Source organism: Macaca nemestrina, chromosome 2 (assembly GCF_043159975.1).
Source record: "Macaca nemestrina isolate mMacNem1 chromosome 2, mMacNem.hap1, whole genome shotgun sequence".
NCBI lineage: Eukaryota > Metazoa > Chordata > Mammalia > Primates > Cercopithecidae > Macaca > Macaca nemestrina.
This window is the reverse complement of record NC_092126.1, coordinates 170489980-170512540: the sequence shown is the minus strand read 5'-3', so window position 1 is coordinate 170512540 and position 22561 is coordinate 170489980. Positions and strand designations below refer to the sequence as shown.

The window sequence follows — 22561 nt, the reverse complement described above, 5'->3', positions numbered from 1 at the left end:
AAATTTTCCCTCTAGAAATCACTGTTAAAATGCCCCACTGTTCTACATCAACTCTGTTTGCTAAACACCCACTGGGTACAGAGCCCTGACAGGGGGAAAAAAATGGGAAAAAGGCTACTATTGTGATTAAAAGCACAGAGTTTTGGAATCAGCCCAAACTGGGTTTCAATCCAGGCCTACTGTTACGCGATCCTGGGCAAGTTAACTTCTGGAACTCAATTTTCTCACCTGTAAAATGGGAATATAGTCCTTGCCTTACAGGGTTGATGAGAAGGTTAAAGGAAATACGTTGTATAAGAGCTTAGTGAGTTCCTGGAGTAGTGGCAGGCACCGCCAGCTCTCCACCACCACAGCCCCTCCCATTTGTACTCACATCCTTTGCAGCTTTCATGAATTTTACTTTGCCAATAATATGACCCTTTGATTTACTGGATTGTTTGAAAAAGAGCAAAAGCTCTCTCTCTACACCAACGGGAAATCATCTTAACTTGCTAGGAAATAACTTTTGAAAAACTTGTTTAAAAATGTTCTTTCAAATCCCTTTTAGAAAATGTCTCCTTGTCCTATCCCAGAGTAGTCCTGAAGTCTTGTGAGTCCTCTGATGTCGAAGTCATGGGCAAATGGAGGAAATACGAACCACTGGGAAAGAACTCTTGGAAAACATGCTGAGCATCCACAGAATGCTAGGGGCTGGGGTCCTCCATCTGGTTTGAAAGGGTGCTCATTGAGCAGTGTGGATATGGCCCTCTTCACTCCCTCAGCAGCCAGGCAGAAAGCCAAAGGACTACAGGTCTTGGGGAAGGGAAAGGTTTAGGCTAATCCCAAGCACTTCCCAACACAGAGCAACAGTCCCCTGTGTCAGGCATGTTGGGTGTCTCCCGTTTCTTACAGCAGTCTCTGTGGGCAGCCTGAACTCCAGGACTGGCCAGCACAACACATCTCTCAGTTGAGAAGCTTAACTGCTTCTCCTGAGTTTTAAATGGTGACTGTAAATCTTTGAGAGAGTCTCTGGTTAGGTAGATTGATCTAGAAGAGTTAATGTTTTAAATGTATGTCACACTTCTAGAAATATACTATTAATATTGCCACAGGTGAATGATCCACTGTGCAGATCACTGGAATGTCACCTTCAACATTATCCAAACTCATTTCAATGCCTCCCTGCCTAATAAGGCTGTTGATAACCCATCCTTGTTTGTTAATGTTCTATAAACCCATCAATGAAAAGCACAGAAGCAAAAATCTTGGGTTTGGCTTTAACAGGAGAGAGAGAGAGAGAGAGAGAGAGAGAGAGAGAGAGAGTGTGTGTGTGTGTGTGTGTGTGTGTGTGTGTGTGTGTGTGTGTTAGAATATACACTTGCCCATGTGATTTTGATAAATCTTGTAAGGACCATAGCTTAAGAAAGACATAAAAAAACCTGTGCCTTCTGGAACAGGAGATGCTACTGTTCTAGGCAGAGAGGGTGGCTGATAGCTGAGGTGTGTTGTCAGATGGCTGGAGGTGCAGTGTGGTCTGAGCCTCAAAGCAGTGTTGTTCTGGGTGGAGATACAACTTGGGTAATCAAGAGTGCAGATTTTGTGGAGACAGAAAAGTTCAAAATTTCTAGCACTAGGAGCAGAGAGAAGTGGGAGCTAGTGAGTGAAGCGAAAACAAGGCTCTGTGCCCTGAGAAAGTGAAGTATCTTGGCTGGCTTATGACTTTGGGCTGTGTTTGTACCTGTGGGAGTAGATGTTACAGACAAGCTGAGTAGAGTAGGGTGATTGCAGGAATAAAAGGGAGTTTACAGGGATATAGGCATAGAGCTGGGGTGAGGAAAATTAGAGCAGGAAATATTTCATGAGTCACTGAGACTCTAGGATTCGTTCACTTAGTAGCATTCCCTGCAAGGGCATTCAGTATGCATCACACACACAGCACTGCTGTTCCACAATAGTCAGCACTAACCACATGGCAGGGCACATGGCTGTGACCAGCTGGCCTTTTGCAAGCAAACGGTAAGAATAATCTCATCTGTTCTAGCATCTGTGCCAGATAGTCACTGTCCTGTGCCATGGATATGGCTGCAGGCTACGCCTCTCTGTATCCTCTGCCCCTCATCCTTGTTGCTGTCCATCCACTGGGCAAAACTCCAGCATTCTTACTACAATAAAATCACCTTCTAGCTAGAGAAAGAGCTCAAGGAGGCAACTTATAAGAAGCTTCTTTTAGATGAGAAATGGCATGATAGTGTTCTTTGGTCTTCCAGCAGCATGACCAGGTCTCTATTTTGAATGTTGCCAACAGGGAACAAGGGACAAAGCCAGGCCCCATGGCCACTACAGGTGCACCCCAGGCATCCTCATCGTGGCCATTGCTCTCCCTTTCTCTCTTACAACAGAGTGTTGCCGGGGACGGCAGTATCTCTTTGTGTGACCCTGGCGGCTTATGGAACGTTGGCTTCAGACCTTTGTGATACACCATGCTGCGTGGGACAATGACGGCGTGGAGAGGAACAAGGCCTGAGGTCACACTGGCTTGCCTCCTCTTAGCCACAGCAGGCTGCTTTGCTGACTTGAGTGAGTGCTTTCCTTCCCTTTCCCTGCCCTTACAGTCAAATGGAAACATTCCACATTCTACAATAACTCTTTAAAAAGGCCTTCTTTACCTGGATTTCGAAGAACACTTGATTCCCATTGGCCTTCAGGGACACAAGAATACAAGATGAGACATGATCCCAGCAACATCATATTGGTTATAGTTTGGTATTTGACTCATTTCAAAGCTATACCAGAGGAGGAGGAGGAGAAGTAATAATAATAACTGCTTTTTGTTGTGCACTTACTGTACTATGTCATGGCAGGCAATTTACACATATTGTTTGCAAGCCTCATGACAACCTTGTGAGACAAGCAATATTAGCTTCATTTTACAGATAAGAAACTGACACTTCAAAAGGCTAGAGTCATATGGCTCAGAAGTAGTGGCACTGGGATCAGACTCAGGTCTGTCCAAACGCAAAGCCCAAGCTCTTGCCTTTACAATACATTCTCACTCCACATCTACTCTCTGGGAACAAAGGCAGGTTGGGAAATGGACAAGAGCAGTAGAGTCGGAGAAAGACCAGCTTCTCTGGTGACCACTTCTGGAAGACTTCCTGGGTGCAATGCTTCTAAAAACGTGATGTTGTTTTCTTGGGGGCATCAGTTCATTGCTGCATCCCTGTTCTTCCTCCAGACGAGGTCCCTCAGGTCACCGTCCAGCCTGCATCCACCGTCCAGAAGCCCGGAGGCACTGTGATTCTGGGCTGTGTCGTGGAGCCCCCAAGGATGAATGTAACCTGGCGCCTGAATGGGAAGGAGCTGAATGGCTCGGATGATGCTCTGGGTGTCCTCATCACCCACAGGACCCTCGTCATCACTGCCCTTAACAACCACACTGTGGGACGGTACCAGTGTGTGGCCCGGATGCCTGCGGGGGCTGTGGCCAGCGTGCCAGCCACTGTGACACTAGCCAGTGAGTCTGCTCCTTTGCCTCCCTGCCATGGTGCAGTCCCTCCTCGTCTCTTCCCACCCTGAAGCCCCCACCATCCATGCTGCCTCTTGTTAGTCTCAGCATAAAATGGTCCTTAACTGCTGAAATGTCAAATCAGAACGGTAGCTGCCTAGTAATGCCCAGTCATGGGGGACCCTTGTGCCCTTGGAAAACCTCACTCCAAGTAGAGGCTGTATCTGGAGTGAGTGTCTACAGAGAGGGGAATTGGTCAGTGCTCTTGACATGGCAGAACTGTTCCCTGGGCCCCAGAGCAGGGCCATGCTGTGCCTTCCTACTTGGTCATCTGTGGCTGCAGGTGCACTGTCCCAACTGCCCATGCCCCTTCCAGTCCCCTCCCTCCATTCTCACGATAGTTATACGGTTGGAGCAGGGAGAGACAGGACACCGAGAGACATGGGCAGGGCCATGTGTAGTGTGGACAGAGCCCACCCAGCCCAGACTTGGCCCTCTGTCTCTCTGTGAGGGGCAAGCATAGTCCAAAGGCCTGGAATATAAATACTAGAACATAATGAAAAGGAAACTGTGTGGCAGAGGGATAAAGGGATACAGAGAAAAGAAACAAGGAAGAGATGAGGTGACAGTTTGGACCAAGGAAAATGCCAGGAGAAGACTTCATACTACCTTTTCTTTTTCTGGTTTTGCCATTCTTTTATTCATGTTGTTATGCTCAGTATAGGATAGTTTATTAAAACCATTATGTCTGTAGACATTCTATTTGTGATATAGAAATTGTGTTATCTCTGACCGATAATTTTTCCTATTATGTGACAAAGAACATAGGTCCTCAGACCAACATGTGGAAACCAAGGGCCAAATGGCTTCTAAGGTCCCTCCCAACTGAATAATTCCAGTAAATTCCATTTCCATGCACTCACTGATGGATCGTCCTCATGGCCACTCTTATTTCTTTTATGCTTGTGAAAGGTGTAGTTTTTACAAAATTACTTGAGTGTGTATTATAAAGATTCAACAGAGCAAAGTAAAGGCCAAGTGACTTGACATAGTCATAGCTGGTAAGGAGGAGCCTTACCAAGACAGGTGTTTCTAGTTGCCATTATACTTATTCTACCTTACGAGGACCCATTGTATGAGGCTAGATGGAAGTGAGTAAATAGACGTCCTACCGTTGCATATGACTGCCACTTGGTGTGCTGTGTTCCAGACACAACACATATACTATGATTTTCTACCCATTGTATGTATGGGCACATGAGACGTGATGGATTCAACACACCACTGAAGACTGGAGAGCACCCCTGATACCCATTCTTATATGCTGAGCCTGCGGCCAGGAAACTTAAAGAACTGCCTCCAATTTGGCCCCTTTCCTGGCGCCTGAGGTGTAGAAAATAGGGAAACTTGTTGAGACTTTAATGGTATTTGGATTTAAACTTTGAGAAGATTTCCAGGGCTTGTTCCCTCATGACTCAGCAGCACCCCCTTATCCCTGAAAGCCCTGCTTTGGGCGTCCACGTCGCCATCATCATCATCATCATCACCCTTGTGGATGGCGTGCTTCCAGGAGGTTCGCAGTGCTGCATCATGGGGCTTACCTAAGGCAGCAAACTTTTGAAATGCCCCTCTATCCAAGGCAGTTGGGTTCCCTGGGGTGTGTGAAGCTTGAGTCCCAGGAGGAGGGTAGGGAGGGATGGAGAAGCAGTAAGGGAATGGAGGAAAAGCCCCTATGTGCCCTCCGGTCCCCAGATCTCTGGAGGAGCTTCACTCTATGGGTCAGCGGAATGGAGGCTATCAGGATTCCTCTTTTCTTGGGAAAGTCAAACAGCCCTGCCCTTTACTCAGAGGCAAGGCAGAGTGTGTCCTCAGCTGTCTCCCTGAGGAGCCAGGCTGACACTGGGCTGCATCTCGGAGCACCCCCTCACAATGGAGCCACTCCTCTTTGTGGCAGAAGGAGCACCCATGGAATCTGAGTGCCCGGCCTCTGGGAAGCAGCCCGTGAGTGCTCAGGGAAGGAGGAGGCCTTCCCTTCCAGCTGTGCTTGTTGGGCGGGGGCTGCTCTGAGGCTTGGGTGAGGAAGGTAGATGGTGCAGAGGTAGGTCATCTCATCAAGTCAAGAAGGGCTGAGGTCAGAACTATGTTTCCTATCATTGTACCCTTCCCACCTCCACTTTCATATTTTCACATTGTAATTGCATTATAGAATGTTTAGGATATATAGAAAATAATCTCTCCTAAGCCTGCTATCTTCATATAACCACCACTATCATTTTGGAGTATGCCCTTCCAGTCTTTGTCACTCCTCATGTTTTTATTTTGTGATGATACAACAAATATACAGGTTCTTTTCTCTCTCTTGATGTTGTATGATAAGCATTCTCCATTGGCCATATGACCATGTTTACTTTTTTATTGAGTATAAAATGCATACAAGGCCTGGCACATAGAGATCAGAGATAATTATTACAATATGGCTTACACCTGTAATCCTAGCGCTTTGGGAGTCTGAAGCAGGAGGATCATTTGAGGTCGGGATTTTGAGACCAGCCTAGGAACAAAAATTAAAAAAAAAAAAAGAAAAAAGAAATAGCCAGGCATGGTGGCGTGCACTTGTATTGCTAGCTGTCTCGGAGGTGGGAGGACTGCTTGAGCCCAAGAGGCCAAGGCTGGGGTGAGCAAGCCTCTTACAAATGTGATGTGTTTCCAAAAAAACAAATAAATAAAATGCATACAGTAAAGTACACAAAGTGTACTAATCTTAAGTGAACAACTGATACAACTGATACATTTTTCATGTGTGTCCATCCATGTAACCATCCCCTACATCCCCTCATCCCCCTTCCTAGTTAATCCACCCTCCCAGCCCGTCAGTTCTTATGATCGTAATTACTAATGGTCCTAGAACATCTACCAGAATTCTACCCTTTTCCTGTTGCTGGGCAATTAGGGCGCCTCCAGTTGTTGATTATTACAAATGAGATGTGCCTTTTAGCAACGCGTGTGCCCTTAAAGAGCAACACTGCTCATCCAACAGGGAGGTTTTATCTGCAAATGGGCAGCACAAGGCTGTGGAGACTCAAGACCATAACCATTCATTTGGCCTAATTAGGAGCCAGGCTGAACCTTTTATTGTTTGGGAGAGGGAGAATTGGAGAGTGGAAGATTTATCTTGGAGCCCTGCTTCTGCTTCAAGGTGTATCTGTGTGAGGAGAGACAATTTATTAGCCTTCATTTTAAGAATATTCCTGGCCGCTTCTTTCTCTGGTGCTTGAGGGGATCTGTGGTTGGCAGAAAGGACAAAGGGAAGTGTTTGGTTGCAACCCAAGAAGGCACAGTGAGAGAAGAAGGGGCTTGTGCAGAAGCCGAGCTGGGCTTATTTGAAAGCCAAGAACTACTGGCTTGTCATTTAGACATGAATCAAAAGGCGAAATGTTTGGGCCTGACTAGAAAGAAGAAGTGCTGAAAGTTGAGAGAGCAGGCATGGGGGGCTGTGTCATGGAAAAGAGGGAGTTGGTGGAGTGGAACTGCAAAGCTTGCAGGAGGCAGTGACGAGGTGGCGGGCAGGCGGGTGGGGGCAAGTGAAAGGGGTGCTGTCTTTGGGTTAATGCCATTGGGGGATCTGGCCCAGACGCAGCAGTAGATTAAGTTTCTGAAAGCACATTCCTGAGCAGAATAGGGGCTGTGTTTTGCTGGTTGGCTGATGTATGAGGGAGGCCAAGTGGTAGACGGGATTACCGAAGGCACGGTCTGCATTTAGAGGAAAGACTGGGCAGCGGCTTGCCGGTGCACACACATGCACACCCACACACACTCAGCATGGTAGGCTTCCTTTTCCTCTGGCCTCGTCTCCATGCTTTCTCATGTTCATCTTCGCACAAAGCAGTTGCTGTCTGGCCTACCTGGCAAGATGCTGCCTCCTCCATCCAGCCTCTAGAAATCACTGGGAGCTATAGGTCATGGGGCCTAGGACCAGGCTGGAGGATTCAGGGGTGGGGAGGAGGCCTCTAGCAGAGTAATTTTCTTCACCCTGACCAGGTGACATCATCTTTTGATTTTCAGTAAAATGGAGTCAGAAGTTGAATCACCTGAAGAGTCTCACCTTTGCTGTCTCCCTCCCTCCACCCCGGGTTGTCCTGGCCGTGTGGGTAATGGCTGCTGCATGCTCTGTGGTGATGCCCATCTCGCTCTCCTCTGTGAAGGGTTTTTTATTTCCTATTTAACCAAAACTTTTTTAAAAAAATAAATCTCTCTTGCTACTAATGCCCCGCTTCAGATCATCTTGTCTAATTCTTGGTTTTTGAAATGCTTTTAACTTTGAACTCCTTCCTTTCACTTCCCTTTCCCTTTTTACAAGCCTCACAGCAGGCAGCCAACCGCTCTACACAGCTCAGCTCCGCTCCTGAACCAACCGCAGACCCTGCCACCTGCCAGGGAGCACTTCACTCCTTCGTACTGGACCCTGAGTTCCACCTCAGGCCTGTTCTCAACACAGCATGGCAAGGAGTCACAACCGACTCATCAGAGCTGGCAATGGGAGAGCTGTTCTCAATCCCTTACTTCTAACAGTCAACCATTAATAATTATTTATTTTTAACCTTTAAAATTTTTTGATAATTTTATTCTCCCATCATCCCTGGTAGCTGGAAATAAAACAGGTGGTAACTAGGTAGCTACCTATAATTCTAAACTTGGGAATTTTAGTCCTCAAGTTAATGTGAAGTCTTAAGTTGCAGCTGGTGTAATTGTGAACAGATCGGTCACCACTCCTTAAGGCCTCCTAGTGCCAAGGCCAGGCATATACTCCTGAATGACCCTGTCTCTGGCATCAGAGATCAGCAGGTGAGGTGGCTGACAAGAAAGGAAGGAGTCCCCCTCGCCACTCATCCTCATGACTCTCTGACTTTGAGAAAATGTTCAAAGTGACCAGGGACTCTTTGTCACCGTAATTTAATTTAACCCACAAATAAAATGAAGAGCCAAACTGGTATAATGGAAAAAACAAGAAGCTAAAAAAAAGTTTTAAATTCTGGGTTTAAGCCTTAGCTCTGCCACTTACGTGCTCCATGACGTTCAGCAAATCACTTGGTCTTTAGACTGCCACAGCTGTGAAATGAACACAATAATTACGTCACCAGTCTCATGGGTTTTTTGAGGCTAAATGGGAGAACGTATGATATTAGTATTTGAGAGCATTTTAGAAATCCCAGGCTTTATTTGTTTGCCCATGTAGTTGTCAGATATTTCTGGAGTGTCTCCTTTCTGGAGGCTCTGAAGCCTGTGTCCAGTGCTGTGCTGCCCAGCTCCATTCTGGGAGTGACTCTTAGGAAGACAGTCCAGAGGGTGGCAGAGCTTCCAGTCACAACCAGAACCAATAGAGGGCTGGCTTCTTATAAAGAGAGAACTAACCCATGTCCTGCGACTTTCTTAGTCCTTATATACATGTGTTCTCTAACTCAGATTCCCACCCCCAGCCGCCTTCTAGAGCAGCTACGGTGTCACGGTGCATTGTCAGTGTAGCCCGCAGAGCTGCTCACTGACGCTCCTGCGGGTTCTCTGCTGCCCACTTAGCTGTTGCCCCATACGGACAGCTGCTGTTTTGCACTGACAGGCTGGACTGACCCTGGCCTTCAGCATGGCGAATTCTACAAACAGAAGCTATGTCTCTTTGCTCAGCCCCCCTAATCTCTAATTCCCATCACACACTTCACTAAGGTCATCTAGGTTCTGACTGTGAACTAGAATAGTCCATAGTCCATTAAGGACCACTGTAGACATTTCTTTCTTAAAATATTTCTAGCTTCCTTTATCTCTGTATTAGGGTTCTCCAGAGAAGCAGACCCAATAATATATATACACACACATATATATGTATATATCTATATATAATACATGTACATATGTGTAATATATTTAATTTTGTATGTGTATAATTATATATTATACAAAGATTTGTTGTAAAGAATTAGCTCGTGCACGCTGTAGATTCAGGTAAGAATTGATATTGCAGTCTTGAGGGTAAAAGCAGGAAACTCAGGCATGTTTTCTGTGTTGTCTTCTCTGGAAAACATGTCTTTGCTATTAATACTCTCAATGATCAAATGAGGCCTATCCCCATTAGGGAGGGTAATTATTTTACTCAAAGTAAAAGATTTTCTAGCCAAGTTGACACAGGAAATTAGCCGTCACAGTCCCCGACTGTCCACCTGAAATACACCACCTGCCTGGAGTTCTTTTGGAATATGTCTCTTTGGAGGCAATGTGAAGAAATTAGTTTCTCCCTAAGTCCAGCTCCCAGAATCATTAATGGCACCTTTAGACAGAGATGTTTCCACACTGCCAGGACAGTGGCTATTCCTTAACTTTATGGAGCCATGAACTCCATCCAAACCTCAGGATGCTTTGCATTTCAGCGTTGGGTGGAGCTGCGCCTTTGGAAGATGCAGATACAGAGACCCTGTTGCCCCAGCCCCTACCAGAGATGCATTCACTCGTTGCAGAAACAGCTTCATGAAGCCCTCTCACCTTGGCAGGGGCATATTGTTTGGATTCTCTTTGGCCACAGGTGTCTCAGAGCAAAATTGTAGTTTAATTTGGGCAATCTTATTAAGACCATCCTTTCCTAATTTTCCCCTAGTCTTGATTTTTAAATATATATATAAAACCTAGGCCGGGCGCGGTGGCTCAAGCCTGTAATCCCAGCACTTTGGGAGGCCGAGACGGGTGGATCATGAGGTCAGGAGATCGAAACCATCCTGGCTAACACGGTGAAACCCCGTCTCTACTAAAAAATACAAAAAACTAGCCGGGCGTGGTGGCGGGCGCCTGTAGTCCCAGCTACTTGGGAGGCTGAGGCAGGAGAATGGCGTGAACCCGGGAGGCGGAGCTTGCAGTGAGCTGAGATCCGGCCACTGCACTCCAGCCTGGGTGACAGAGCAAGACTCCGTCTCAAAAAAAAAAAAAAACCTATATCTTGATTTTTTTTTCAAGTTTTTTTTTCTCAACTCCTCGGTGAAGTGTAAGGGTGGAGAGGATGAGAGAAGAAACAAGCGAGCAAGAACTCAATCAATAAAAAGAATTCGTCTTTCATTTCCAACAGTCACTGTAATTTTCTTCCCAGAATATATTTTCTTACTCCAATTAACAATCTACGTCTTTAGTTTAATTTTGTCCTCAGTTCCTTCCAACTTAATGCATTCTATTTCTAAAGGCTTCTGTTAAATAAGACAAGACCAAAGTTCGTGAGTCCCACTTGAAAAACAGCAAAGCACTCATTCTCCAGTGCTGACTCCTATATTTGGATGTTTTGGACGTTGGTGCCCTAAGAATTGGGAAGCATTCAGAATTTCTAACAGGGCACAGTAAGATCTGGTCCTGGCCATTGAACATCTCTCAGTCTCATGGAGAAGGTGGACTTCGTTAACACATTAGTCATAAAGCAAGGCAGCGCAGTGAGTTGCCTGACAGAGATGTGAACAGATTTTAATGGGCGCTTGGAGGCTAGCAAGGATTCATTTCCATTTCAGGGGATTGCGGAAGACTCAGGAGGTGAGCCTTGAAGAATGTGTACACGACAACCTTGATTTTTAATTTCTGAGTCCTCACATACCTTTCTCAGACCTTTAACAACCAAATTCAGCTCTTAACATTGCGTATTCAGACCGAGGCCCCGTTCCGTTTCTGGGATGGCACCGATACTGCCATAGAAAGTTTTATTTCCATAGTGAGATATTTCCATGGTGAACTCAATCGAATTCTTTTTTTTTTTTTTTTTTTTTTTTTTTTTTGAGACAGAGTCTTGCTCTGTTGCCCAGGCTGGAGTGCAGTGGCCGGATCTCTGCTCGCTGCAAGCTCCGCCTCCCGGGTTCACGCCATTCTCCTGCCTCAGCCTCCCGAGTAGCTGAAACTATAAATCGAATTCTTAATCTAGCCACCAGGTGATTGTCTCTCTCTCTCCATCTTGTTTGCCGCTCACCCCATTTCTCACTGTTCCTCATCTCTTTTCTCTTTGGGTATGAACACTTTCTGATTAAGAAAGAAGCTTCAGAGTGTTTCCTCCAGTACTCCCCACTTCCGCCCCCGTCTGGTTCAGTTAGCCAGCGACTCCCTGACAAAACAGGAGGAGCCATTTGCTCCAAATTGGAAAAACATTTGTGTGTTGGCTTGGGCGTCAGAGAATCCTGTACAGCTTTTTGCTTTGGGATGAAGGGATGGCAGTGAGAAGAAGGGTTGGAGGGAAAGAAAACACAGGTGGCTTCCTAAGCCGCCCCAGGAGGGGAAGGAGATGTGCAGCTGGAGAGGAGTGTGAGCCTGCCTTGGCTGGGAGAGCCAGAGAGACAGCTCCACACAGGGGGATGGAGTTGGAAAAGGAGAGCCAGCTTGAGCTTGAAATTTAGTTGTTCCATACCATAAGTTATGTATATTTTACTTTGCCAGCTGGGCAAGAAAATGACTGAAAGATGGCTGAGATTCAAAAGGTGCTGAGCAACTTGAGCATCTTAATAGGAAATGAACAAGGAATACCCTATAGCTTTAGGACAAAGTTACATCAATGCTTTCTGTTTTCTACTGGATGCAGGCAGAAATTCATAGCTCATAAGAACTGTCCCTGATATTCTGGTGAAATCTTCAAATGGTGTTGGCCACTCTAATCCTATTAGCCCTGGTGCAAGTACCCAGACAGATCCGTGGTGTAAGTTCTGCTCAGAGCATCTTGGCAGCAAATGTCTGTCCCAAACAGCCAGGGATCCCATTCTATATTTATCAGAGGTCACTATTTACCAAATAGACCTCAAGTTCATAGTGCATCTTCTACCAAGGACACCCTTAAGGACTCTTAACCCACTCCACCCTTTTCCTCAATTCATTCTTTGCATTCACAGGCAAATGATTAAATACAATCCTGGGTTCATTTTCTAAGCTAAGAGAAAAGGGAAGGGGAATGTAGTATATTGATTCAGTGAGCCAAAACACAGTGTGAGGAGCCTTTTGCACCAGAAGCCAAGAGAAAGATTGATTTGCCGGCTTGAAATCACTGGACTCCTTTAAGGAGCATGGTGCAAGATGGTTCCTTTAAAGCAAAAATGAAAACCAAGAGAGCAAATGAGTCCTCGGTTCCCTTGTTTTTTAAAAACAGCTTCACACCTCAGCATCCCCTGTTTCTCGTGTGTGTGTGGAAAAGTTGAGCAATTTCTACTTTCACTTTGTTTTTAGACTTTCAGCCATTTTTGGTGTCTGGTAATAATCTTGAGCTTTATAGAACAGCGAGTCCGTCCTGCTAATTAGACGTAGTGTTCACATCCAAATTAAAGGATGATCACTTCATAATGAGAAAAAATGTAAACAAAAGGAAAAAACTTGCTGAAGTAAAAGCAGCGTTTCTTTTCCTATAGGGAGGATTGTGATTAATAGCGAGGTGCTTGCAGCCTTTCCCTCAGGCCCACTTTCCATCGTGCACTTTCTCCTAGCTTTCAGAATGGTGGTCCCTTAGCTGGCAGCATCTTGCTCTCCATCCCCATCCTCAGAAGGTTCCCACCTCCCTTGGGTTACTAATTCCTTCTCAGTTTTCAAGACTCAAGTATCTTCTCTAGGAATGTTTCTTGACCCCTTCAACTTCCAAGTCTGGAGTAGGTTCTCTTCCCGGTTTCCTTAGTGCCTTGGTTTTGCTTCCACAGCCCTTCCTTGTCTGTCTACCAGTAGGGTAGGAACTGTTATTATCTGTGACCACAGTGCTGTCTATGGGGCCTGGCACACCACAGGCCTTCTGTGAATATCATGAAAGAGGAAGACTCCCAGATAAAACATGTCTGAGGTCTAGAAGACCAAAAAGGGCATACAGAGGGTAAATTAACAATTTCTGAATTTCCTTTTCAAATTCTGATATATTAAAAGTTTTCAAGAAGTATATAAGAAAGGATAAAGCAGGAACTCAGGATACAAAGAGATTAAAGATACAAATGGATTCAAGAAAGGTTTAGAAAAATTGATGAATGTCAGAAGCATAAAACAGCATTTGAAAGAAACTGAGATGTTTGGAGGAAATTCTGGAACCTCAGGGAGATGCCAGTGAATTTGGCTCCATGACCTAACACAGGGGTCCCCAACCCCCAGGCAGCAGACCAGTACTGGTCCATGGCCTATTAGGAACCAGGTTGCACAGCAGGAGGTGTGCGGTGGACCAGCAAGCATTACCATCTGAACAGCACCTCCTGTCAGATCAGCAGTGGCATTGGATTCTATCAGAATAGAATAGAATAGAATAGAATAGAATAGAATAGAATAGAATAGAGTAGAGTAGAGTAGAGTAGAGTAGAGTAGAGTAGAGTAGAGTAGAGTAGAGTAGAGTAGAGTAGAGTAGAGTAGAGTAGAGTAGAGTAGAGTAGGTTTCGCCATTCAATAGAACAGGGTTCACCATTAGAGGGTGAACCCTACTGTGAACTGTGCATGTGAGGGGCAGTTGCACGCCCCTTATGAGAATCTAACTAATGTCTGATGGTTTCAGGTGGAACAGTTTTATCTCAAAACCATCCCTCCCAGTCTCCCCACCCCTGGTCCATGGAAAAATTGTCTTCCATGAAACTGGTCCCTGATGCCAAAAAGGTTAGAGACCACTGTCCTCACATATACCTCAAGGGGCAGCTCGGAGTGGGTGGATGGGATTGGTGCCACCAAGGCTGATGGGAGAATGCAGTTCCCAGGTGTGTGGGAAGAAAAAGCAGGCCTCACTGCCCTGTGTCTCCCACCTGGAGTTCTGTTCCTCAGGGCCACACCAAATGGCCATCCCCATTCTCTCTCTGAGCTCCGCAGCCTCCGCTTTCTCTCCTCCCTCTCTTCCTGCACAGGCCGCCAGCCCTTCCAAAGGCTGTGCCAGGATCCAGCTCTGGCTATGATGAGTCCAGACCACCAGGACTCACATTAATTTTCCCACTGCTAAGTTTATAGTTTATATTTGGTTGATCAGAGAAATATGTGTGATGTGGGTTGCTGGCAAGTAAATCTTTTTTTCCTTCTCTTTCTTCAGTATACTTTTTTCCTAACTATTTCATTCCTTCAACTAGTCCAAAAGAAACTCCCCAGTTCTGCTAACCAGCCCTACCTCAGAGCAGCCCTGAAGTCGGGTAGATGAGATGGTCTACAGACCAGGCATCTTCTGTGTTCATCTGGCTGCCAGACCCAGTGGAGACATGGCTCCATCCTTGACTTGTCTTTGAGGATTAATCACATTTCTTGTTCTCTTATGTCTTTTTTAAAAATAAAATATTTTTAATTGGTTCAAGCCAAGAAATTCCTGAAGCCTTAGGCCAATTCATTGCAAATCATTTAATGACATTGCAAAATAGGTTCTTTTTAGTCTCTCTCCTGCTTCCTCTCCCACTCCTCCCTTCTGCTTTCCCCTCCTGCCCACCCCCAGATTTCTCTCTCCTGTCTTGACTTTGATTTTCAGCCCTCATCCCCCAGTCTCTTTCATCTCTTCTCCAATCTCATCTTTCTTTCACTGCTCAAATCTGGGTGTAAATCCCACCTCAACTCTCAACTGAAAGGAAAAGACAGAAACAAGATTTAGCAACTAATGTGTTTGGCATCTACAAAGGTTTGGTTTTTCTTCTTCTTCCTCCTCCTCCCCATGGAAACTGTTTTCTTTAAATACAAAAGAGCATGCCTTGCTTTCATCAGAAAGTGTGTTTGAAAAATTTCATGTCATGTTTCCATGGTTGTCAGGAGAGAGCTTGGGAGCCAAAATTATTTGTGCAATTGGACAGGCAAAAAAAAATCCCAAAGAGAGCAAACATATTTATCCAGTCTCCCTGCCTGCAAAGGGAGGAGCACTACTCACTCTGCCAGCCATGTTTCTAAGTGTCTCTGTAGGTCACGGTGTTGACTTAGGCTGGAGTGCTGGTGGAGGTGGTGAGGACTACGCTGGAGAACACCACGCTTGTGAATTATTGTGTTCTGCCTTGTCTATGTGACTGAAAGCTCCCTGTGGTTAGCAGCTATGTCTTTGCTTCTTTGTATTTTCTGCAGTGCTTGGCATAACAGACAATTCTGCAGCACCTGGCTTGCTAAATGAATGACTCGATGATGACTGGAGGGATGGTATTTTACCAAATGCTGGTTTTGTCCCACTTTGTGGGCTGCAGGGGTCTATGTGCCAGGGCTGAAAGACTTATTCACTACCCCAAATGCATGGCTTCTGAGATGCCTGCCCAGCCCACAGTAAACCCCAGCCACTCACCGGGTGCCAGGCTTTCTGACCTCAAGAGAGCACCATGAGGTTCCAGCCTTTCCTCTGCTTCTGTAGTTGTCCCACATCCTCAGCAGATAACTGCCGTGGCTTTTCACTTGCAGATCATTTTATTTCAGAGGAATAACCTTGGGGTCATGCCAAGCCATGGTTCCTCAAATGACTTGGGGATCGAGAATTGTGTTGGGACTCTTTGTCCATCAATGAAGCAGTTTGGGACACAGGCGAGCCCCCATATTGGCCAGAGGCAACATAGCGAGGAGTGTCAAGGACGCTTTGTCTTTTCAGACTCTACAGCCAAGTCTCTCTGATAGCCATGAGCCAGGTCAGAGAAAACTCTTAGTAACTTTACTTCTCCTGCACCTTGGGTGTCTCTCAAAAAGGGACTGAGGTGCAGGGAAGGACCGAAGGATCAGCATGCCACTGAGTAGTGCTCCATTAGGGCAGAATCCTTTGTGCTTTGTAGCATTAGCCACAGGCACAGTAAGCTGCTGCAGGGACAAGTTGAGGCTTGCAGGTTGTGACAGTTGGGGAATAGAATTATCCATCAGCCCAGAAACCTGTCAGTGGTCCTGAGGCTGCTAAGCCATCCTGGCAGCATTGCCACGTGAGCCCCTTGCGGTGCCCCATGACCTGGTGGATCCCATCCAGACCTCTGTAGAGGAGTGCAGGCTTGCCCTGTGATCCCCAGGAACAGGCGAAGGGTAGGACAGGACTGTATGTGAGAAGTACCCTCATGGGTAGAAGGCCAAAATTTCTTTAAGCGTTCAGCAGAGCTCATGGATATGGGGATATTGGTAACTCCATGCAGCATCCAGCGGATGGTGGCATCTTCTCTTCTTACTTCAAACAGAATCGAACTTCGATTTGCAGCTTAAAGGAGGATGCAGGAGAAGACTGAATGAAGAACTCCCTTGGAAGTGATTGTTAGGTTTATGGCTTAGACCTGGGGCATTTAACTGAGACCCAACACATTCTGTAGTTGGACACGTAAAGTCCATGAAAATTGGGGGATAAGCTTACAATTAATATTTGACAATTTGTGTTATGAGAATGCATGAACATACACCAAATGTAATTTAATTCGTAGCTCTGTCGAACCTTTTATTAATAAAGGAAAGATACTAGAAGGTGGTGAGAAAGAAATTCAAGAGACACTCAAGATAAAATGTGCCAGTTTGCAGTTTCACATGTGATCCTGCTGATGGCAGCCACATCCGTGTACCTTTGACAGTCTTTAATTTGCTTTCTGTTTTTCCCATAGCCAAAAGGTTCAGTGCCTGATGCGCCCTTTGAATGTGAAGAGAAAGCACAGAGTACATTATATGATGTGTGTCTGAACACATCCCTGTAACCTCTGTGTTCAGAGATCATACAGAAGTGATGTATCAGAGTGTACTTCTTCCCTTTGGAAACTGAGCTCCCAGAAGGAAGGAACTGGGCCGGGGTCTATATGGAGCCCAGAATATCATGGGCTTTCTCAGAAATCGCAAAGTTCTGTGACAAGTAAATAAGGTCCGTAAACTCAGAGATGGCCCCAAAGACCAGGACTTCTGACCTGTTGGGAGCTGAGAAACAAGATTGGGCCTACTAGCATTTGATTAATGTGGACAAGTTAATGAAGTAGCTGGAAAATGCACCAAAGAGAGGATGCGAAAAAAGGGTGTGAGGGGAGGGAAGGTAAGAGGATTAAAGCTGCAAAAACATTCCTCTAATGGATTTCTCAAACACACCAGCCAACAGGCAAGGGCAGGTGTCCTGTCAAACCATTTCTCCATGAAACCTGATCCATCTTTCTGCAGCGGAGGCCTGCTAACCCCATTTGTAATTGAAGGGCCTGTCCCTTATTTCCAGTGAAGCACGCTGAGCAGCCCAGGGACTCGGCCAGGAAACCGGCTTTGCAGACAAAGGGGCCTGGGAACAGGCTGGTTTCCTTCATATGCGCCAGCTAGAGCTCCTCTCTGCATCTGCCCCGTCTGACGGCTGATTAGGCTCTTATTGATCATGAACTCCCCACCCCTCCCTGGCCCCCCTTCCTGTGCAGAAACACTAGAAAAAGGGAGTCCTCTGATTTTCAGATCATTCATCACTTCATTATTCTGCCTTTGATCCCTTAGTGAAACTCAAGTTTTACTCGAGCAGCCAAATTGGGAGTGTTTTAAGCTAAGGCTTAAGCTTAGGAGGCACGGGGGGAGCAGGGATGGGGGTAGGATGGACAGGGCCAAGAACCAAACTGCTGCTTATTTGTTTTGAAGCCAGGAAGGCTCGCCTGCCAGTCGCCGCTTGTGGGGAGCTGGATGTCCAGCTGGGGTGCCCTCCGTCCTGCCTGCACAGGCTGTTGTGCACATGTTGGCATCAGAACAGAGGGGCTGTCTGGCCGCATGGCTGACCAGTGCCCAGCTTCATGCTCCCCCACTGCACAGCCTTCTGTCTCCAGCTGAGCAGCTGTCAGAGGGTGCAGCAGAAGCCAAGAGGGGATTAAAAGGGCCAGTGTTTTCTACCACTGGGTTACTGAGGTGGGTGCCTGGCAGAGTACATGCTCCCTCCGTGCCTGGATAAGCCCTCAATTACAACGGGCAGGAGCCTGGGGCCGTGAAGACGGAGATGGCGTCCTGGTGCCAAACTCCTTTCAGTTGCTTACATCTTTCTTGGAAAATGATCTGCTAGGTTTAAGTATATTCTTTGCTTAAGGCAAATATCCTTGGAATGAGGTGAAGAAAAGGAGGAGGAAAAAACAAAAACCTATTGGTGGAGTAGTTTGGGATTTATTCGACCATAGAGGAGAATGCTTCACAGCGCCTGAGGAATTTTCCAGATGCCCCTAAGCTCACAATCACTCACAGCTCGCTTTGTGGGGAGCCTCCTGACTTGGCAGGTACAGGGCGCACTGGCCTGAAGGAGGATTAAGGCCTTTGCATTTTTTAAGTGAATTGCTTTCAGAAAACACAGTTACCAATATTTAGCAAGAACATGTTGAGCTCAAGCAATTCCTTTCCCATAGTCCAAACCTTCCTCCTCTCTGAGAGGAAACTCATTAGCTATCTTGGCTGAGAGGCTCAGCCAGGACTGGGCTAAATAATTGGTGGGACCAAATGCAAAATGAAAATGTAGGGTCCCACGTTCAAGCATTATTAAGAATTTTCAGATGGTGAAAGCAGAGCATTAAACCAAGTGGTAGCCCCATCAAGTGCAGGGGCAGGTTGCGCACCCATCAAGCTGGTCTTGGGCTCAGACTTCCAAACTGTATTTATTTAGCAAGGATTTAGAAAGCATTTGCTGTGTCCTCAGTACTATGCAATAGAGCTTGGGGTTGGGGTGAAGAGTGAAAAATTAATAGGCTTCCCACCAGGAATTTATAATTTAGTTAGGGTCAGATATCACACACACACACTACTAAATAATTTTGAAAACATTATTTAGAAGCCCAGGAGGGTTTACACTTACCCATAGGAAGGAATCTGAGAGATCTTACCTTGACCCGCAGGCATCATGCTTGTTCAGCCTGGAAAGTGAAATGGGGCAATAGAAGGGAATCAGACAACCAATCCCTGATTTTTTTTAAGTTTTTTTTTTTTCCTGTGGGTACATAGTGTGTGTGTATATTTATCAGGTACATGAGATGTTTGGATACAGGTACGCAGTGTGAAATAAGCACATCATGGAGAATGGAATGTCCATCCTATCACTGTTTCCACCACATCACTCCTTGAATGTCATGTATTTCTTATAGCACATTTATTGGACCTATTTCACTTCTTTCTTCAGATCCCGCATAACCTCTCAAGAAACATTCTATTTTCAAAATAACTTTCACTGGCCACACTTAGATATAATGTTCATAGAACATTCATTGTGCTAGGCTCTTGTCCGTTTCTTCAAAATGTAGACCAACTTTATGAATTTGAGTTTCTAGGCAGCATAATGGGCATCTTGTACCTAACTTGTGGGGCTCAGCTTCCAAGATACTCATTCATTCATTAACATTCATTCATTTATTCATTCAACACTTGCCAAGTGTGTTCTTGGGGCCAGGACCTGGGTTAGGTTCAGGGGACACAGACAGGAACAAAACTTGGTCCATGCCCCAAAGAGTTCACAGTCTAATATTGTAATCAAAGGGACATCAATCCTTTCACAGAAACAAAATCCTTTTCCTCCCCTGTGTTGGTTTGAATTGACTAAGAGCTGCTGGGAAGTTCCATTACGTGGGAAGCCTCCTGACCTCACTGAATACCTTAATCACCAGGCACTGCTAGGGTGACACCAGTTTGTTTTTGGTAATTATCTCTTGTCTTCTGTGAGAAACCTGATTCCAGCCCTCTCTGGGTCTCCAGTGGAAACAACAGCAGAGGCAGGTGCAGTCTTGCAGTGAAATTGTAGTCAGGCCCGATGCTATCAGTCCCGGGAGCTGAGCAGAATTTGGTGTGGCCAGCATTCGGAGACGGTGCCTCCAGGGCTTTCTGACTACCTTTAGGAAGAGAGTGTCTGGGTAAAATATTTCCATCTGTCTTATACTCCATTAGTTTTATTTCTCCTCTTAAATTCAGCTACAATCCTGAAAACCAGATTTCCAACTTGGAATGCGTGCAGTTTCGTTGTGCAATTGGTCCCTGTTTTACTGAGCGACATCAGTGATTTGGCTCATACAAAGAGAGATTTGTTGTTTGGACCCTTGGATTGCTTGGGAGACATTCTGCTCTTATTCTAGATGGATCTCCATCCTCTCCCAGTGTAGATCCCATGGTGGCAAGCCAGGAGAGATGGCCCTGGGGCTGCCAGAGACCACAGCCTCATGTCAGGACCTCGGCTCCTCCGCAGTCCACTGCCATTAAGCCACCCTGGGGCACTGCCTGTTGTCCTGGCAGATTCCTCTTTGCCTTAGAAAACCCTTAGGGTATCCAGAGTCCTGCCCCCAGCCCCAAGGAAGGATCCTCTGTGATGCGGGGTGTGGCTCCTGAGCAGCAAGTATCAGCCTTCTGGTTACAACCATGGCCATCAATCAAGTGCAGTCTCAGGCCTATCGCTTGTCATCGTGGATGCCTGAGGAGAACCTGGGAAGGCTGTTCTTAATCAACTTGGAGAAAAGACATCAGCATTCTCTTTTATTGTTCCCTTCCATCTCTGTTAGCTGAGCCTTCTGACAGCTCTGCTAGGACATTTGTACCTTGACCCACCCCATTTCTGGGGTGGATAAGCAGAGCCAGCCTGCCCCCACATCTCAGTGTAACAGATGGTCTGAGCCAGAGGCACCGCTTGATGGGATTCCCTCTGCACCTTCCCCCAGCTTGTATATACAAAGTGAACCCCATCAGTGATGAGGGCCCCACATTCTTACAAACTTGTGTAGACAACAAGGGGCCAGAGGAAGAACTTGGAGGATCCCCTGATATCCCCCTAGGTGTGAGCTTTGTCATGACTGGCAACACCAAGGCACAAGCCCACCCTGAAATGTCACACTTTTGCTCTGCTCTCCTCCAGCCAGCACCTTCCCTTCTCTTCACAGATCTCGAGGACTTCAAGTTAGACGTGCAGCATGTGATTGAAGTGGATGAGGGAAACACAGCAGTCATTGCCTGCCACCTGCCTGAGAGCCACCCCAAAGCCCAGGTCCGGTACAGCGTCAAACAAGAGTGGCTGGAGGCCTCCAGAGGTGAGTGGGCGGGAACCCAGAGGCCGAGGCTGAGGCCAGAAGGGAAGCTGGCCTTCTCCAACTGCTCACTGCTCAACAAAGCTAGGGCAGCTGCAGCTGCCTCACAAACCCCCTCAACATGCCAGCAGCCCTGTCCTCATGCTGGCCAGCTGTCCTCCTGCCTTTTTTTTTTCCTTTTAAGAGACAGGATCCTGTTAGGTCACTCAAGCTGGAGTGCAGTGGCACAATCAGAGCTCACTACAGCCTCCATCACCAGGGCTCAAGAGATCCTCCTTCCTCAACCATCTGAGTAGCTAGAACTACAGGCACATGCCACCATGCTTGGCTAACTTTATTTTTATTTGTTATAGAGACAGAGTCTTGCTATGTTGCCCAGGCTGGTCTAGAACTCCTGAGCTCAAGCAATCCTCCCGCTTTGGCTGGAATTACAGGCTTGAGCCACCATACTTGGTCATGTCTTCTTTCTTGATATGTAGTCCTGTAGGGTCCCAAAGCGGGTGGCTTCCATTACGGAAGTCCTCTGTCTTAGCATGAGGAATTTCTTTATCCTTTCAGGCCCCAGAAGATGATTACTGAGATGCTGCTGTTCCATCCAGGCTCTCAGCACGTGGTTCTGCATGCTGCCTGTGGAAGCTCTGTGCCTCCCGGCACACACAGGAAGGCTGCCTAATAAGCCCATTCACGGAGCCCCAGGGTACCCTGGCAGGAGGTGGAGCTCTTCCCCATGCAGCAGAGCAGTCTTTGCAGTGGACTTTATTTTTCCCTCTCCCTGTTTGCATAGTAAATGCAGTTATCTCAGCTGTCACAGCTCCCTGCTCAAGCCACTGTGGACAGACACGGCAGCAGGTCCAGAGAAGCCAAGACTTGGTCCACAGAATGCCAGAGGGGAAGAGGTTGTCCCTGAAGTCAAAGCCAGCCTCTTTTCACAACTAACCCTGTACTCGAGGCCAAGTAGACCTTACTTAACCTGACACCACAGCTCAAAATGTATACCTTTTAATTGCTTGAGCCCAGGAGGCTGAGGTTGTACTGAGCCAAGATCGTGCCACTGCACTCTAGCTTGAGTGACAGAGTGAGACCCTGTCTCAAGAAGAAAAAAAAAAGTATACCTTTAAAAATATACTCTAGATTTTAAGATATTTTTATCAACTTTTTCTGGTTATGAAAGGAACATATGTTCATTATA

The 22561-nt window shown here is 46.4% G+C and overlaps 1 protein-coding gene across 13 annotated transcripts in view; it reads left to right on the top strand.

The window, feature by feature from the left end:
• LOC105470388 (BOC cell adhesion associated, oncogene regulated) overlaps positions 1-22561 on the top strand; it is a 77033-nt gene that overhangs the window by 36680 nt on the left and 17792 nt on the right. For 11 of the 13 annotated variants that reach the window (XM_071092412.1, XM_011722326.3, XM_071092413.1 and 8 more), the window contains 3 exons: positions 2379-2556; positions 3215-3493; positions 21229-21375. In XM_071092412.1, the coding sequence (XP_070948513.1) occupies positions 2460-2556; positions 3215-3493; positions 21229-21375 (523 nt within the window). In that variant the 5' untranslated portion in view covers positions 2379-2459. The remainder of the gene's footprint in view (positions 1-2378; positions 2557-3214; positions 3494-21228; positions 21376-22561) is intronic. The other 2 variants (XM_071092419.1, XM_071092418.1) reach the window with 1 other exon arrangement.